Genomic DNA, 18,314 nt, shown 5'->3' with positions numbered 1-18,314 from the left:
TTAAAAAATAGCATTATTATCATTTTATTATTTAAAAATTTATAAAAATAATAATTACGTGTAAGAGATATTGGCTGTAATATTTTACAATATTACACTGTGACTTTGTAAAATATTACGTTTTACTACTTGTTATAACATATTGGACAAGGTAACATTCATTATGTAGGTGGAGAAACATATAATAAAATACTTCAAATATTATAATATGAACTTGATAAATGCTATATTATATGTTTTTTAAGTTAGAATGTTTTATTGGTTAGATCATGCGACATGAAAGAAAGGGTTAACTACACTTAGTGAAAGGTTGATGGCAAATTCTCCCAACTTGGGGAAGATTGTTCCAGTTTGAAAGTTAAAAATTAGACTAGAATCACTCTTTCCCAATTATGTGGGATGAGATTGAATATTAGGTGATATATTTTTCTTTAATTAGAGTAATTTCTTTTAATTTTAGAGTCTATTCAAGATGTATTCGTAATCATAATGCTAAATAAAGATAATTATGATAAATTTTAATTATAATATTAGTAAAATTATAATTTAATATTTAAAAAAATAGGGGGAGACTTCTCACATATATTGAAAGTTTGTATATCAGCTATTCACCTACGTTGGCTATCGATTTTAGGAGTTAGTGGGTTAGTGCCATAATTGAGGTCATTTGAAAATAATAATAATAATAATAATAATAATAATAATAATAATAATAATAATAATAATAATAATAATAATAATAATAATAATAATAGGAGGGACTTTTATGAATAGAATTACAAATTATTTCCATTATTATGATTTTACTAAACGTAGAGATTTAGATGTTATTATCCCAAATTGTGGAATATTTTGTCCGAAAGTTTTTAATTTATTATTTATTTTTCAATTACGCTACCGGACTCACTTCCCTCCTCTCGGTTCCAGTATTCTTCTTCGTCTACAGTCGGAGTGATCGGAGAGAGTCAACATTTCTCTCCCTCTCCATTTGCTTCCATGTCTCTCTTTTCGTAGAGCCGAAGGCATTCAGCAAAACGACACCACCGTCACCATAAGTAATTAGCAAACGACAATGTCGTCTTCAAGACCACCACCGGCCGACTCCTGGGACTGCAACTTCATGCTTCCAGGTCCACCGAGCCGCAACAACTTTGGATCCGCAGATTTAAGCCCCTCAGGTCTCTTGGCCTTTGCTTCAGGCTCTTCAATTTCAATTCTCGACTCACGCTCTCTCCAGCTCATCTCCACAATTCCTATCCCTCCACCGACGTCCGCCGGCTCCGTCGCCTCTCTTTCGCCCTTCGTCACTGCCGTCAAGTGGATCCCCATCACCCTCCGCTGTGACCTCCTTTCCACCGAGCCTGGCTCCTCTCACCTCCTCCTCGCCGCCGCCGACCGACACGGCCGTGTCGCACTGCTTGACTTCCGCCTTCGCTCCGTTGTCCTATGGATTGACCCTGATCCAAACCCGAAGCTTGGGATCCAAGACCTCTGCTGGATCGTATCCAAACCCGATTCCTTCGTCCTGGCCGCGATCAACGGCCCCTCCGTTCTCTCTCTGTATAACACCACTTCCGCCAGCTGTATGTGGAAATATGATGCTTCGCCTGAATACCTGTCGTGTATCCGCCGCAATCCTTTCGATGCCCGCCATTTCTGCGTCCTCGGTTTAAAGGGTCTGCTCTTGTCTGTCAGAGTGTTGGGTCAGAAAGAAGATGAAGTCGTTGTCAAAGAGTTGCAGATTCAAACGGATTGTACGGAATTGCTGAAGCTGGAGAGGGAATTGAGTGCCGGTGCTGCCAGTTTGTCACCTGCTTCTGGGTTGTTTCCACTTTATATGGTTAAATTTACGTTTTCGCCTCACTGGAGGCATATCATATTTGTAACGTTTCCAAGAGAATTGGTTGTGTTTGATTTGCAATATGAAACTCCACTTTTTTCTGCTGCATTGCCGCGTGGCTGTGCCAAGTTTCTAGATGTGTTGGCAGATCCAAATAATGACTTGCTTTATTGTGCTCATCTTGACGGGAAGCTCAGCATTTGGCGACGTAAAGAGTATGATTTTAGCTCACTTGAATTCATTTCCTCAATTTGAATTTTTGTTTATAATTGTTTGTGCACTCAGAATAAAGGAAGCTACATCAAGAAATGCCAGTAGTTAAATCTAGCAAGTTAGGCATTAGGACAGTTTTGATTGCAATGTAATTGTATGTTTTAATATGGAACAAGTTGGTACTGCTATTTTTTTAGTTTTTGAACAATAGTGATCTCTTGTTCTGCTGATAACACTCGCAATTTGCTTGGAAAGGGTAGAAATAGAGCTAAAGGGATTTAACTGTTTGCTTGCTCCACACTTCTTGAAGGAGCAAGTTGTGTAATGGCTGTCATAGAACAGATGTGTGATAGAAATACGGTGTGCTACTTCAATGAAGAGCTTCTATTTGTCTGTGGGACAGAGAAATTTAAGTCTTCTAGAAAGCAAAGTGAGGTAACATATTGGTTGGTTTCTTGGTCGTGCTTTTAGTGCATGTAAGTTTCTGTAATATTGTTGTGTCTATATTATTAGCATGAGCTTTCTCTTCAGTTGCTAATTTTTAAAATTCAAAAGACGCTTATATGAGCCCTCTTCTGTGTTTTTCTTTTCATATCCTGTCCTTGATTCCTTTCTTATTCCTCTGTTATGCATTTACTTTTAGGCCCTCTTATTTCCAGTAAGTAGAGGAGTTAAGTCTTCTTGTTGGTATGTGCTATTTCATCGATTGTTTCTCCAGTTTAAAACAAATCTGGAGACAGACCCTTTTTTCCCCTCCTTTGGAGTTACTAGGGATAGACCTTAGTATCGATTTTTTGGTTGAACTAACTATAACTATGGTAATTTATCCAAGTTGTAGAAGTTCAAAAAAGTTCAGAGAGTATATCCAATTCCATTCTAAGAATGCGATGGGTTGGTCTCTTCTTCAGAGGTTAAAATACTACGACCATGATGGATGTGAAATTTTGCCCCCCTACTATAACTAGAGCCGAAATTATCATCCTTGTAGTGGAGTTTTTGGTATACACCCTTGCATGCTTACCACCGCTCCACATAGCTTTCTCAGTATTTTTAAATGTCTTAATGCTTCTCATGCATGTGTCTGAGGATTAGCTTTTCTTTCTCACTCAGGATTTGACCTGTGATGATGTTTAAACACAAATTCTTTTTTGGCCTTAAGGGAATGTACTAATTTGCATATCATTACAGAGGAGAGCAGGTGCATGTAATGTGTACTATGGAAGAGTTGATTCCCTCAATTGGTACATCTGTCCCTTCTCCTTCAATTCTTGCTGTCCTCGTCAGCCAATCAGAGTCCACAATCCAGAATGTTGCCAAGCTTTGTTTGGATGCACCTCATTCTCCTTCAGCCAATGTGGACATTGACAGTCCTTTTGAGTTTTCTGATGATACTCTTCTTCTTTCAAAGACACATTTAATTTCGATTTCTGATGATGGAAAAGTATGGAACTGGCTCTTGACTGCCGAAGGTGCTGGAGACCTTCAAAAAGATGCCATAAAGTCTGGCATGGATGCTGATGTCATTGATGTTGCACTTTGTGGGACCAATACTAACAGTATGGCTTCTTCTGCTGATGTACAAGCCCTGGAAGCAGGCAAGCAACTAGAACATGTGAATGGCAGCAGAAACCGGCCATCAAACAGTACCTCCAGTCAGGCAGATATGTCATTTAAGGTTTGTGAATAAACGTATCTTCTGCAACCTAGAACTATTACTTAGTGATAGTTTTATACAAACTTCCTTGTATTAAGTGCTAGTTTCAAAAGACCTTTTACTATCATATGACCCTAGAATTGGATATGGAGTTTGAATTATAAACGTGTCTTCTGCAACCTAGAACTATTACTTAGTGATAATTTTATACAAACTTCCTTGTATTAAGTGCTAGTTTCAAAAGGCCTTTTACTATCATATGACCCTAGAATTGGATATGGAGTTTGAATAATTTCTTATTCAGATTTGTTGCAACACTCATACAGTCATTCTCAACTTGTGGGTTTCCTTTTCCCTTTTAACATTCATGTTGAAATCTATTAATGTTGCAACCATTGCTATTATTTTGAATGAAGTTCATCCTTGGAATAAATCTTTTTTAGTAATTTCTGACAAATTGTATGGTTATCGTTTTTAGTTTTATGGTCTGTCTCCTTTTGGAACCTCAAATTCCGATGGAATCTCTTAACCATAGACTAGTTCTTCACTATAGTACACTGCTCCATCAGGATGATGGTTCTTGAACTTCTTAAGACTCAAATTCCTTTTGCCTGGGCTCAGAGAGACAGGAAAGTTGGGAAAACTATTATTTAAAAAACACATGATGTATGAAAGCATTGCCCGTTTAACTTAATGAATTGGATACAGTTATTGGGAATTTGAAGAGTGGCATGAGATTGTAAGGTTGTCACTTTTGCTAGACATTCTTAATCTAGTCTAGTGTGGCTAATTGGCTATCTTTTTGAGTTCCTTTTCAACTATATCAAGTTTGCATCCTAGCACAGATGCACTTTATTCTCTCCTTTGATTAAGCATTATCAATGATGAGTAGGTGAGTAGAAGCATTCTTCTTTCTACAAATCCTTGGGACATCCCATTTACACTTAACTGGCCAATTCACTACTGCAGGTCAGCTTAGATGGGCAGCTTCAGATTCTTTCTTCAACTGTGACCATGTTGGCTGTGCCATCCCCCTCTTTAACAGCTACTTTGGCCCGTTAGTCTCATCCTGCCAGTTTTTACCTTCATTAAATGTTTAGGAGTTGTCCTTATTATGTGCATTGTAAGAATCATTAGTTGATTAGTGAGATAATATTATGTGAAGGTGGGGGAAACTATCCTGCTGTTGCTGTTCCTCTTGTTGCTTTGGGAACCCAAAGTGGGGCAGTTGATGTTGTTGATGTATCTGCCAATGCTGTTACTGCAAGTTTTTCTGTTCATAATGGTACTGTCAGGGGATTGCGATGGCTTGGAAATTCTAGACTGGTTTCATTTTCTTACAGTCAGGTACATGACATTTGAATTTCAAATTTTTATCATTTTACTTATTATTTATCATTTGAGAGAGAGAGAGAGAGATCGTATGGCTTTTCTTTTACCTTTGCCCTTTATAATTGGAATGCCTGTAATTAGATAATTTTTTTTTTAAATTAAAACTTTGTAATTTAACGTGTACTCTGTGGAATCAGGTAAATGAAAAAACTGAGAGGTTATATTAACGGGCTTGTGGTTACATGTTTTAGAAGTGGGATTAGTATTGTATTTTTTAACATTTACTTTGTGGAAATCAGGTAAATGAGAAATCTGGAGGTTACATTAACAGGCTTGTGGTTACCTGTCTTAGAAGTGGAATTAATAGAGCATTTCGGGTTCTGCAAAAGCCTGAACGTGCACCTATAAGAGCCTTAAGGGCTTCTTCGTCTGGAAGGTTCTCTCCTAGCCTTGTTTCTCGTGTTAATTGTTATGCCATCACACGCTCACTTGAAAGCATCCTTACACTTTTGCTTGGATGTGTGAATGCTCCTTTATTGTCATGTTTTTCTCTTTATCAATGTTTCATCATTGGAAGACGCAATGTACAATTCTGTCTTTGGTACCTTACATATTAAAACTATTTGTGCCTTAGAAGCTAGAATCTGGCATGCATCTTTCTCATGAAATTACATTTCATTTGATTATGGTGAAAACTTAAAACAAATTCGATGATTTTAACTTCTTGTCATGGTGATAACCTGCTTGTTTCTAATGGGAATCTATAAAGGCAGGAAAGTTACGTAGTTCTTGTAACTTGCCAGAGCTTTTAGAACAAGTTTAAGAATAGATAATGAGGGAAATTTGGCGCATCATTTCCTGTTAGGTGGGAAATATTAATGAAGTTCAGTTTTAAAATTGTTGATGACTTTTTTCCCGTCTTGGTGATGTCCTGTTTGTTTCTGATGGGAATCTATAAGGGTGGGAAAGTTATCTACTTGTAATTTACTACAGCTTTTAGAACTGGTTTAAAAATAGATAGTGAGGGGAACTTGGTTTTCCATTTCCTGTTAGATCGGAAATATTAATGAAATGTCCCTGTTGGGTAGGTAGAAAAATATTTGCAAATTGCTTTATTGAGTAAAATAATTCTTACAAAATCAACTTGATTTTTCACCTCAGCATAGGCTGTGGATGGAGAAGCTTAGGGATCTGGTAACGGCATAAGGATTTCATATTTGTTAGATTGAGGACAAAGCATGTAATCCCTACTCTTTTCAACTGTTGGGAATAGTGTTTCCTTTTAACTATTGTTTCAGTAGGTAAAAGGTAGCACTATCGAGAGAGACTTAAATGTAAAAGTCATTGAAAGTGTAACATCTAGAAGTGTGGCGTAATTGCATCACTAAAAGATGATGATAAATTGAGAAGATTATTCAGAGTTTGAGAAATTTTTGGGAAGAATATACCTTGGGCATTGGCTTTTGTAGTAAAGAGTGGCGGTAAATGATTGAGTATCTTATACTGTAAACTTACTACCAAATGAAAAAGTGGGGGAAGAATGTGGAATGTTTCTTGCAGAATGACAGAAATAAAGAGAAATTGCACCGTGTGCATTTATGCATCTGAGTACAATCTCGGAAACTGGGAAATTTTCATTTTTAGGTTACTGATTGATTGTTATAACTTATTTAAAGGTGTTTGGATATAATGTTTTGATGACATTGTGAATTTGTTTGATTGTAGTGCTAAGTTGAGCTACTGATAGGTTGTCACTGGCTTGGCTTCATTAATACCACATTCCTGTCCAACCTTATCTTTTTACTGTTGGACCAGATATGGAACTCATGCTGATGCTGTTCTTATGGTTCTAATAAATTTCAGGTATCTTCTAATTCTGTTTCGTGATGCCCCTGTAGAGGTTTGGGCAATGACAAAAAATCCCATCATGGTAATTTGGCTGATGCCTGCTCATTTCCCTATTTCTGCTTGAAATAAATTCTAATAGCTTAGCATTTGTTCTGTAGGTCTCTGCTAACTGGCTTATACAAATGTTAACTCTTATTTACTTTAAAAAAAAAAAATGCTGTGTAGTCAGTGGCTTTAGAATGTTTCTTTTGTGAAAGAGAATGATAGAAGTTCAACGTAATTGGTTATGATGTTTGCCAGCCTTTTATATTTTAGCTTTTTTTTCTTCTTTGAAAGTTTTGATAAGCTTCTCCATATCTAAATCCTTCTCCCTTATGACTTTTTCAATATATAAATCTTTTAGCCCTCTAGTTCGTCTAGTAGGGACCCAACTGTCGGTGCTATTGTATTCATCGAAATTTGTTGCGTTCAACCATCACCAGATATATTGAAATTTGATCAATCTATCTTAGCAATGTTTCTACATATGTGCATTATAATGTTGCAACAGTGGGAAAGGATTATCAGTTTCATGATTATTTTGTGGCTATCATTTGATGGAAGCAGAAAAAAGTCATCAGTTACATTGATTTTAGTAATAGAGACAGTGAAAGATTTGCTTTTAATTATGTCCTTGCAAGTGTTACTTCATGTCGTGAAGGAGGCATGTTTTTGTGTTTTTGTTTTTTGGCTTATCACTTTCCTTTCGGTTAAATTATTTATTATTCTTTATACCTCCATGTAGCTTAGATCATTAGCACTTCCATTCACGGTATTGGAATGGACTCTTCCAACAGTTCCATGGCCAAGTCAAACTGGTCCTTCAAGGCAATCATCTTTGTCTTCAAAAGATCATAAAGCTGATACTACAGATGGAGTATCTACTCCAACAATAGCATCTTCATCAGATTCTAGTGAGCTTCTTTACTTATTATGCTTATATATATATATATATAGGCCAGCTGGTGGTGTAAGATTGTAGTTTCTGATTTTCTTGGGTATTGTAAGTTGTTTGAACATAAAATAAAATCCTTTTTTTCTGCAGAGGATGCAAGCTCTGAAGGATCTCAAGATGACACCTCTGAAAGTTTTGCATTTGCACTAGCTAATGGGGCACTTGGTGTTTTTGAGGTTCATGGGCGGAGGATTCGGGACTTCAGGTATTATTACTTTTGCTTGTAAATTTATGTCTTGTGGAATCGGCATTTTTCAGAAGTAAATAATAGTTAGTTCTTGAGGTTCATGGGCGGCGGATTCGGGACTTCAGGTATTATCACTTTTGCTTGTAAATTTATGTCTTGTGGAATCAGCATTTTTCAGAAGAAAATAATAGTTAGTTATTCCATTATATTTTAGATCTCATTGGAATGCATATTATGCCACCACCTCAGCACTAGTAGATTTTCATTTAAGAGTACAAGACTTGGGAATTTTATTTGTCTTGAAGTTTTACTATTTCTGAGTGGATCTTTTCTGAAACTTGCTTTGGTCATATTCTTGTGATGGTTCCATATCTGAGGCTTTGTTAAGGCTTGGCTGCATGTTTACTATTTCTTCAAGCTAAAGTATACTGTGATCTGCGCTCATGATTAATTTTGTTAACACTTCATATGCTCAAGCAATTTTAATGAAGCCTTTGGCTGTGTTTTGTTGCTTATCATTCTTCAGTTGTCAATAATATGAAAAGAGTGATCACATATGATATTTAATGAGAAACGTGGGAATGTATTTCTATTTAGTACACCACCCATCTCTCGTCCTGTAAAAGAAATAGAAATCATGATTTATGATACTTTTGAGGTATGATTTATTTTTTTTTTTCAACACGTATTTATAGTACCACAATATGGTCATTTTCTCACCAAGCATGTCTTTTTTTCTTGTCTCTAGACCGAAATGGCCTTCTTCCTCATTCATTTCATCTGATGGGTTAATTACAGCCATGGCCTATCGCTTGCCTCATGTTGTATGTATCGTATCTTTCCAAATAATGTCATCAGATCGGTGTTCTGAATCAGAACTGTGGTCCTTTCAAGATTTCTGTCTTGATAATTATTGTCTTCATAATGTCTCAGGTTATGGGAGATAGGTCAGGAAACATAAGATGGTGGGATGTAACAACTGGACATTCTTCCCAATTCAGTACTCATAGAGAAGGAATCCGGAGAATCAAATTCTCACCTGTTGTTCCTGGAGATCGCAGTCGAGGGCGTATTGCTGTGCTGTTTCATGACAATACATTTTCTGTATTTGATCTTGTAAGCTGTAGACTAACTCTTCTTTTTATGTTGTATAAACTAAATAAATAAATAATAGCTGTTTCTTCCATCTCCCAGTGACTCCTGTTATCCATGTCTAGCTATTGTTGTAAGGTTTAAGTATTGGTAGTGTACTGAGAACTCCAACTCCTATTTACATTACTCAAAATATGTGAAAATTAAGCATGTCATGCTACATATTCTACTTCATGAAGGACATTGAAAGTGCTTTTTGTTCTGTGATGCACTAAAATTTCCTTTTCGTCATTTGATCTTGACTCTGTATAAAATTCTTTTCACAGGATTCACAGGACCCATTAGCCAATTCCCTTCTACAACCTCAATTTCCTGGAACTCTTGTGTTGGAACTGGATTGGTTGCCTACAAGGACTGATAAAAATGACCCATTAGTATTATGTATTGCTGGAGCTGACAGCAGCTTCCGCCTTATTGAGGTTAACACGTAAGCACCTATCATTTGCTTTTGAGTTTCTTTTGTCTTTTTATTAAGGGGGATGTTAATAGGTGATTTTCATATATCATGAATAATTATTTTCCTGCTAAGTAATCTTGTTCGTTGCATTCAGAAGTGAGAAAAAAATTGGCTACACATCCCAGTCTCGAGCTATTAAAGAGAGATTCCGTCCTATGCCTTTATGCTTACCCATATTACTTCCTACATCACATGCACTGGTAACTATTACTTTCCTTCTCATACTCCTTTTCCATTTCAGCATACTTAGACAAGTTGTACTGTTTCATGTGCTATTTGGACCTTATATTAGACCCATCCGTGTTGTACTGAACAATGTCAAGGGAGCTTATAGCCTTTTCAAAGGTAGATAATTATTTTGGCTGAAGTGAAGTAGGATTTTTATAAGAAATTAGGGGTGCAAACTGATATGAAAGGAACCGAAAAAAGGACATTGAAAAATTTTATTCGGCCTATTAGCAAATGAGGGAACTTAATCTTTTTTGTTTATTATCTAGATGAGATGGGGAGACATGCAAACAGTTTTTCAGAACTCACTGATCTTGATATCTAATGCAAAGACTACTGCATCTCAGAAGATTAATGTGCTTTTAGAAGATCAATAGGGATGCTCTTCTTTTGGGGAGCTACTAATGAAACATTGTTTATTTTGGTATAGGCATTGCAGATGATCTTGCAATTGGGTGTGAAGCCTTCTTGGTTTAATACTTGTAGCACAACTATAAAGAAGAGGCCTCATTTGATTCCTGGAACTCCGTCGTCCCAGAAGGATCTTCGCAGTTACATGATTGGTTTACCTCCTATTGGTGACACTGTTGTGCCAGAGATGCTTCTCAAAGTATTAGAACCTTACCGAAAAGAGGGTGTGTTTTGCAGCCATGATTGTTTCTCTTCAAATCATTCAACTATTGGTTTATTCTTACCTGCTATAGATATTTTATTGCCCCAGGCTGCATACTTGATGATGAGAGGGCAAGACTGTATGCTACCGTAGTGAATAAAGGTTATGCTGCAAGGTTTGCCTTCGCTGCTGCAGTCTTTGGCGAAACCTCTGAAGCACTTTTTTGGTTACAATTGCCCCGTGCTCTTAACCATTTGATGAGAAAATTAAAGAGGTCTCCACAAAAAGCCCCCCACTTAGCTTTTAATTCAGAGCTTGAAGATACTATGCTGAGTAGGATTACGTCAAAGGGAAAGTCAACGCCAGGAACTGAGAGGAGGGATTCATTGGTAAGTCAATTAATGTAAACCATTTGCGAGTTTCTCTGGAAAGTTTCAATTCAGTTGCTGTTTTTTGTGTCTCTTGTTACTCATCTTCCATGCTTTAGACATTGATAAGGTTAATTGTTTCTTATATTCTTCTCTATTGCAAATTTGGCTTTTTGGTTAGCAGAGTGAAGGTCAACTCAGATTAATGGCTTTCGAGCAAGAGGAGTTGTGGGAAACTGCTGCTGAGCGTATTACTTGGCATGAGAAATTGGAAGGGGAACAGGCTATACAGAACCGTGTACATGAGTATGTTGTCCATCTTAGTCTTGCTATGTCTGTTCTCATTGAGTTAATGTAATTCAATTGTTTTTCCGAAGATGGCAGCATGTTGAAAGGTCATGGATGTAAGCTTAGCCTAGCTTCATCATTCAGGATTTAATAGGAGGTAGGATGGGATGGAATTAACTGGAGGGAATTTCCCGTAGTGATTTATGGGTAAATTCAATATTATTTTAAATTTGCTCTACACAATTTATTGAATGAACTAGCTACTTTTAACTTCTTTTTGCTGCATGATACAAGCAGCGCTGTAATAGCAGAAAATAATTTCAGTTTTAGTTCGAAATATATAATATGCATTAATTCATCATGGGCTAGGCATGGTAGGCCTGTAACCATGTCAACTTGTTTGATTAAGGACAGGATCTTTTCTCGCTATAACAGTCTTTTAATCAAATTTAAGCATGGAAAAATTTGAGCTTCTTTCATGCAGTCTCTACTGGCTTTGACTATCTTTAAAAATTTTAACCGCCCCTTGATATGCAACATCGAAATCACTGGGCTTTTGCTTTATGCTGGCTAGGAGGAGCTGCGTGAAACTTGAGATAAGGGTAGCCTGTTTGCTCCTGTAACAGCCTTTTTAGTTTGATTAGGCACTGGATTTGTAAAATATAATATCCAAATCGTTTTCACAATTAACAATTTGAGATCACTTTTTGCACGATATTAGTTTTATAGTTCTGGTTAACCTCTGGATTTGTTAACATGGTATATCCTGTCTGTTTCACTTAATATTTTTTTTCCACCTAAAGGGATTTATGGTACATCACTGTGCTCTAGGGCTTCTGCCTTTGTAGTGTGACCTAAGTTGTTACAATTGTACATATTTTCTATGGCAGGCTTGTCTCAGTTGGAAACTTAGAAGCTGCAGTGAGTTTATTGCTTTCCACTTCTCCAGAGAGTTCTTACTTCTATGCTAACGCTCTACGTGCCGTTGCTCTTTCTTCTGCCGTGTCACGGTCTCTTCTTGAACTTGCAGTTAAGGTGAGAATTGATGGGGAAATGCTTTTGTTTAACTTCATTCAAAACTTGAGTTGCAATAATGGTCTACCTGCATGTCTCTGTTGGCTCCTTACAACTGTATGATCATCTAGGTTGTTGCAGCCAACATGGTCAGGAATGACAGGTCACTGTCAGGCACTCATCTTCTTTGTGCGGTTGGAAGGTATCAAGAGGCTTGTTCTCAGGTTTGTATCATCAACATATTCCATAAATTCCATGCCTCCTTGTCGTCTTGAATCTTGATTGCTCTGTATTCATGGACCTCCTATTCCTAATTTTCTTGCTTTATTTACTATCATGAGAAGTGATGACAATGTTAATTGTGTTTCTACATTGAACATCAGTTTGGTCTGTCCTCTGTAAGTTATGCCGTACATTATAAACGATGACTACACAGGAAAAAATTTAGAAAGACGATGGGCAAATGTAGGTCGTTCAACCTTAAATCAGAGCACCTGTTATTCCAGTTTACCCTAGTTTTGTCTTGAGTTACTGGATTCAGTTCCCTATTTTGCTATTCCCTTGATGAGAGACATTGACTTCCGTTGCTATATCTATGTTTTTTTCTTTTGAGCATTTTTTTGCCCTTTTTCATTTTGGAAGAGGAGGGGGACGGGTGTTGGGATTGTTTGACCATATGTCAAGATACACAAAAGGTAATCGAACTTTTGGCAATATATAGAGTTAAGAGTGCACCTAGAATCAGAATCATCTTCCTTTTTTTTGTTTTTTGGCCAAAAGGTTATTAGGGTTATTTTATCATGTAATGGACCCTTGCATTACTAGCTGAATAAAATAGAAAAAAATGAGGGTAAAGGGTTTCGTTATATGAAGCTGCGCTGACAGGTTGATAGAAATTCTTCTGAGTAAAGATGTACATTCGTAGTTCAGAAATTATTATACGGGTTGGGTACTGGTAGAAAGAGAATGCACTCCTCTGAACAACATGTAATACTTGAAGAATTGGTCAAACTACTCTGCTTACTCATTGCTGGATCAACTGTTATGCAGTTACAAGATGCTGGATGCTGGACTGATGCTGCAACTTTAGCTGCTACGCATTTGAAGGGATCTGATTATGCAAGGTCTTTGATTCTTTAGTTATTAAGGACTTTTGAGTTTTCTTTTGTGTGTTGCAAATCTTTATGTCAAGCTTTTTTTTTCCTGCTGTTTATTTGTGGTAGGTACAGCATATAATCCATTCAATGTTCATTAGCTTGTCTACAATGGTTGCATCAGATCAAACTCGAAAATTGCAATCCATCTTACTGAGATTGGTTGCATGTTGTCATTTGACCATGTACAAAGCTATATTCTCCACAAAGCATATTGATTATTGACTTCTCTATTTGCCTTTCACCATAACAATTTTGGTCATTTTTCATTTTTGGACTTACAAAGTCACCCATCCTCTCTGGGTCTTTTTTGCCTGGTTGATACCCCTTATTGTATTTTCAATAAGAGCCGTGAATGTTTCTATAGATTCTACTCTTCCTTCAGGCACTCGTAAAATTTGGATGGTACTTCAAATAGGAATTTCTTCCTTCCTTTGCTTGTCTGGTATTTTACATTTTCTTATGCACTGAGGTTTCAGAATTCTGTTCTCATTGCAACCAAAATTGCCTGGTCACATTTTTGAGAATATAGATAGAGGGTAAGAATTAGATCACCCTGTTTTTTATTGTGTTCTTGCAGGGTACTGCAAAGGTGGGCTGACCATGTCCATCATGTTGAACATAATATCTGGAGGTATCACCATTTTCCCTCTTCTTGGCCTCTTTATCAAAATGGCTTTTCCACTATATTCAGAAGTTCAAAAATGGGCAATGCAGGGCTCTCATATTGTATGTTGCAGCCGGTGGGCTGCAAGAGGCATTGGCAGCTCTTCGTGAGGCTCAACACCCTGACACAGCTGCAATGTTTGTACTTGCTTGCCGTGAAATCTATGCAGAAATAATCACCAATTTAGAAAATTCTGATGATGAATCAGGGTCATCAACCAACAATGTGCCTGATAATTTACCGGGGTTGAGCCCAGAGAACGAAGATGTTAGAGCAGTTGGTGAATATTTTGGGCAATACCAAAGAAAGTTGGTGCATTTGTGCATGGACTCTCAGCCATTCAATGAATGACCGGTTGGGCAAGATGGTTATTAGAGATGTTTGGTCATATTTGTATTCTTAGTGGAAAGGTGCTTTCATTGGAGTAACAGGCTCGTGGTCAGATGAAGAGACCCCATCTTTACTATGCGGCACCATGCCAGATTCTTTTGCTATCCTATGGTAGTTGGCAACATGATGAACTTGAGCAACTTGGAAGAAGCAGATTTTGTTTGTTTGTTAGAAATGGAATCTCAATTGATTGCAGAAATGTGGCGGAATGGCTTTTGACAAAGTTTTGTCGTGGAGATATAAATGAAAGATGAGCGATGTTGTAGCTCACAAGCAAAATTTTGTGCAGCCTCTGAATTTTCGGGGGAACAAGATTCTTGGTCGGGGTGGGTAGCAATGGTACTATATGCGCATGTTGATATATACGTTATTTACTTATCCACATTGCCCTTCTGGGTACATTCATTGTTTTGACTCGACATATGGGAAAGAAAAATAAATACAGATACTCATATTTTTTATAGACAGCCATCCGTAGTTGATCATTCCTCTATTTCAGGTCTCCCGTCATTTAAGGATTAATCCCAATGCCTTCGACTTAACTGCAAGAGCATGACTCTGTTCTCAAGGCCTCTTGATATATCAATTCTAATCAAACGGTTAGAAAACAAAGCCCAAATTACAAAGAAATATATCAGAGAAATTGACTTCACCATGTCATCACCCTATCATCCATTAAGATGCCTACATGGTAAGAATCCAATTGGATGGTGTGGTAATGATGTGGTTTCACTAAAAGTGGTTATAAGCCTGCTTACATGGAGCTACATTCACTACTGGTGGTGATCCAGTTTGTTTAGTTTTGCATCTGAGTATGAGTCGATCAGGATTTTGAGCATGTCAGTCACTTTCTATAGCCAATGGATTAAAACTCGACCCATCACCTTGAGAGGGTGAAACTGCCAAGGTGCCATATTTTCTCTGTTCCAATACCCGGACAAGCTGTGTGTAGAAGTCCAGATGTTTTCCCAACATTTACAAGGCATCAAAACCTGGATCCACCTTGTTTTGTTCAACAGAAGACAGTGCATCCACGGCAGCTTAAGTCCTCGTGCACCATTTAATTGCCACAAAGCTATATGAAATTTAAAACAAGATTATGTTTTGGGTGATACTCGAGATATGAGTTTCATCTCTATCCTCTTCAGTGGTTTTATAAATAAATGGGGGGTCATTGACAAGGCATACCTTTAGAAATATTTGAAGTCAATGAAAGAATCGCCTGCGACATCGAGCAGATCCATTCTCCTCATACTCAGCCTTGGTGACACACATTGCTTGAAAATCAGGACTGGAAGCCAAAAGTGATCCTCCTCGCCAGACACCTAATAAGGGACTGGAAAGCACGAAAATGTTTTACCAATTGGGAAGAAGTAACTTCTAAAGAAAAAGTCATTAGTATTTTAAGGAGGATGTGAATACTCTTCTTGGGTTGTTATTTTCACTTGATAGTCATCAGGGACTAGAGGCCGAAGCTCCCTTTCTCTGCAATTTGATACATGAATATTATACTTGATGTTGCCTCAAGATTAATCTCATATTCAAATAGAAAGGTTAGGGCTTACAGTCTTTCAGCAAATCGAGGGAATAACGTGCTTCCACCAGTTAATATAATGCTGCTTAACAAACAAAAGCGTCAGAAAATAATACAAATAATTAAATGTGTATTTTTAAAACTTATGGTAAGCAACTTGATGAAACCACCTTTCATAAAGTACAGAATGAAGATAAGGATGGCAAGAATTAACAGCTCGAACAATGCACTCAGCTAGTCCAGCCTGGTTCATTCCTGTCAAAAAAATAAATAAATAAACAAGGCTCCAAATCAGCACGTTTAAAAGTACTACAGGACATTCATAGATGCTCTAGCCCCATGCTTTCATTGATTACTGCAAAACTGCAACAAACATCCACAGCACCAATCAGAGATCCATACCCAAATCTGCAGGTTGAAAGATCATCTCTGGGACAAGAAAGCGTTCATTTGTCAAGTCAAACTCCTGCACGGATTAAAATAATTTGTACTTAACTTGAGTAGCGAAGATGATTAATTATAAAAGAAAATGGGATTAATACATTTTTTGCCAAATCAGCTCTCTTTCTGTCCCTAGCCTCCTCCATAACCTCTGTCCGATCCATATCCTTCACCGTCTCTGATGGTTGAGATCGAGATCCGTCACTCAGACTAAGATACCTCTGAGCGGCATCAGGGTCTTTAACAAAGCCCTTAGTGTGTGTAACACCATCAGGAAGGACATATGTGCAACGCAAAAGATTGTCCTTACCGCGTTTCCTACAAAGACAGTTCACAGAGGCACACACAAACAAATAAATATACATTGTTACAAGCCAGCATAAGTGCATAACTATTAATGCATACGATACAGAGCACACACATTGCAATCACATTTCAGTTCATTCATGAAAATCAAATCCACAACGTTATTATACCCATTATATGCATCATAATCATCTACAGATTTCACTTAAATAAACACGTAACGGCAAGATAGAGTTATTCTGCCAATACCCATCTTAATTTTGTTGCTATAACAAGACCGGGTAAACAAAAACAGAGGAAACTACAATCACCTCTTTGTTGCCCTCCAAGTTAATCACTCAGCTGAACACTTTATTTTTCGAAGGGGTAAATAAACAACAATAATTTATTTTTATTTTTTAAAAAAAAGAACCTGGCAATTTGAAGATCACGCGCGACATCGAGGGAGACAAAGCACAACTTCTCCTTAACATCATCGATAATGAAAGTCTCATCCATAACGTTAATAGCGCGATACGATACCAGCTCCTTCAAGTAATTAGTCAACGCCTTACCGCCCAAGTCAATCCTTTTAACGGCGTAATTCACCGTGAAATTCTGAAACACCGGCGCCGCGTGCGTGAAACTGAACCCACAGTCAACCACAAGACTACACTGCGTCTCCGACAACAGCCCGTACGGTCGCCGGCTGGCCTCGTAGAGGTGAACTAACGACGGCGGGTCGGCAACGAAGAGCGACTTGAAGTTGAAGTCCTCGAAGACGAGCTCGTCGGTGGCGCGTTGGATAGAGGGAAGCGCGAAGAGGGGTTCGGTGAGTAGGAGAGAGGAGGCGGAGGGGCTGATGTGGAGGAGAGAGGAGAAGAGGTGGGCCCAGATGTCGCGCTGGAGGTCGCTATTTATAAGGTAACCGCGGTCAATGGGGCGGCGGACGGCGGCAGAGGTCAGGTCTTCGGTGGCGGAGGCGGCGGTGGGAGATGGGTGGATGAATTTTTTGGAGGAGAGTGGACGGTACATGCAGTTGGGTATTGTGACGGCGGGGTCACGCTCGCCGCCATGACCCGCTTTTATGAGGCCGCCACCATTGTCTAGAACGACGATATTTGACATCTCCGAGGATGAGATGTGGGTGCTGGAATTGTTACATTTGAGTGAAGTGGTTGACGAGCAGGTGCTGGGGTTTTAAGGGTTTATTGGAGAATTCTTTTTCTAACTTTCGGTTATCAGTGAATATTTAGAAATATGAGAATTTATTAATCATCTGCCCAGAGTTATGCCAATTATTAGAAATACACCCTTTCAAAAAAAAAATATTATTAAAAATACACAAATATTTAAGTTTTTCACCATAAATTTGTATCAATTTTAACGAATATTTATAACATGTTGTTTATATCTACTCCGGAGTAAATATTTAACCACGCGCGGTTAATCGTATCATCATACAAATGATAATGTCTGAAAACTTTATGGAATCTATACAATATGTTGTTTTTTATGACACTTACTATTATAAACACTGATTAAATTATTTTAAAGAAATTAATCTAAGATTATTTATTTATTATTGTAAGTATTAATAAATTAATATAATAAATGAATATGTTTTCATCATATTTTTATTAGGATCCAATTTG

General features: G+C 37.6%; 2 protein-coding genes across 6 annotated transcripts; one reads left to right on the top strand and one right to left on the bottom strand.

Moving 5' to 3' along the window:
* Positions 1-902: 902 nt before the first annotated feature.
* LOC18055385 (WD repeat-containing protein 11) lies at positions 903-14,866 on the top strand. Of its 4 annotated transcripts, none has more exons than XM_024177626.1 (20): positions 903-2,055; positions 3,242-3,728; positions 4,677-4,764; positions 4,873-5,054; positions 5,339-5,475; positions 6,903-6,969; positions 7,672-7,840; positions 7,972-8,086; positions 8,817-8,892; positions 9,002-9,184; positions 9,487-9,647; positions 9,775-9,877; positions 10,336-10,540; positions 10,627-10,907; positions 11,071-11,192; positions 12,065-12,209; positions 12,320-12,412; positions 13,239-13,312; positions 13,923-13,976; positions 14,060-14,866. In XM_024177626.1, exons 1-20 carry the CDS (start codon positions 1,073-1,075, stop codon positions 14,358-14,360), a joined length of 4,026 nt encoding a protein of 1,341 aa, XP_024033394.1. In that variant the 5' UTR covers positions 903-1,072; the 3' UTR covers positions 14,361-14,866. The 4 variants fall into 4 exon arrangements, with proteins under 4 accessions (XP_024033394.1, XP_024033393.1, XP_024033392.1 ...); XM_024177625.1 differs by having other exon boundaries at positions 11,068-11,192; XM_024177624.1 differs by having other exon boundaries at positions 9,772-9,877.
* On the bottom strand, positions 14,729-17,908 carry LOC18055384 (actin-related protein 6). 2 transcript variants are annotated; one of them, XR_002903916.1, is made up of 9 exons: positions 17,093-17,908; positions 16,476-16,692; positions 16,336-16,399; positions 16,104-16,188; positions 15,965-16,015; positions 15,822-15,884; positions 15,588-15,735; positions 15,158-15,474; positions 14,729-14,987 (listed from the first exon to the last, which is right to left on the bottom strand). XR_002903916.1 is itself a non-coding variant. In XM_006450815.2 (8 exons), the coding sequence occupies exons 1-7, from the start codon at positions 17,785-17,787 to the stop codon at positions 15,606-15,608; spliced, it is 1,305 nt and encodes a 434-aa protein (XP_006450878.1). In that variant the 5' UTR covers positions 17,788-17,908; the 3' UTR covers positions 14,729-15,474; positions 15,588-15,605. The 2 variants fall into 2 exon arrangements, 1 of the variants encoding a protein (XP_006450878.1); XM_006450815.2 differs by having other exon boundaries at positions 14,729-15,474.
* Positions 17,909-18,314: the final 406 nt, after the last annotated feature.

The sequence above is a fragment of the Citrus clementina genome, unplaced genomic scaffold (genome assembly GCF_000493195.1).
Source record: "Citrus clementina cultivar Clemenules unplaced genomic scaffold, Citrus_clementina_v1.0 scaffold_1, whole genome shotgun sequence".
Lineage (NCBI taxonomy): Eukaryota > Viridiplantae > Streptophyta > Magnoliopsida > Sapindales > Rutaceae > Citrus > Citrus x clementina.
Note: the sequence above shows the minus strand (reverse complement) of the source record. Positions and strands in the feature narration are given on the sequence as shown.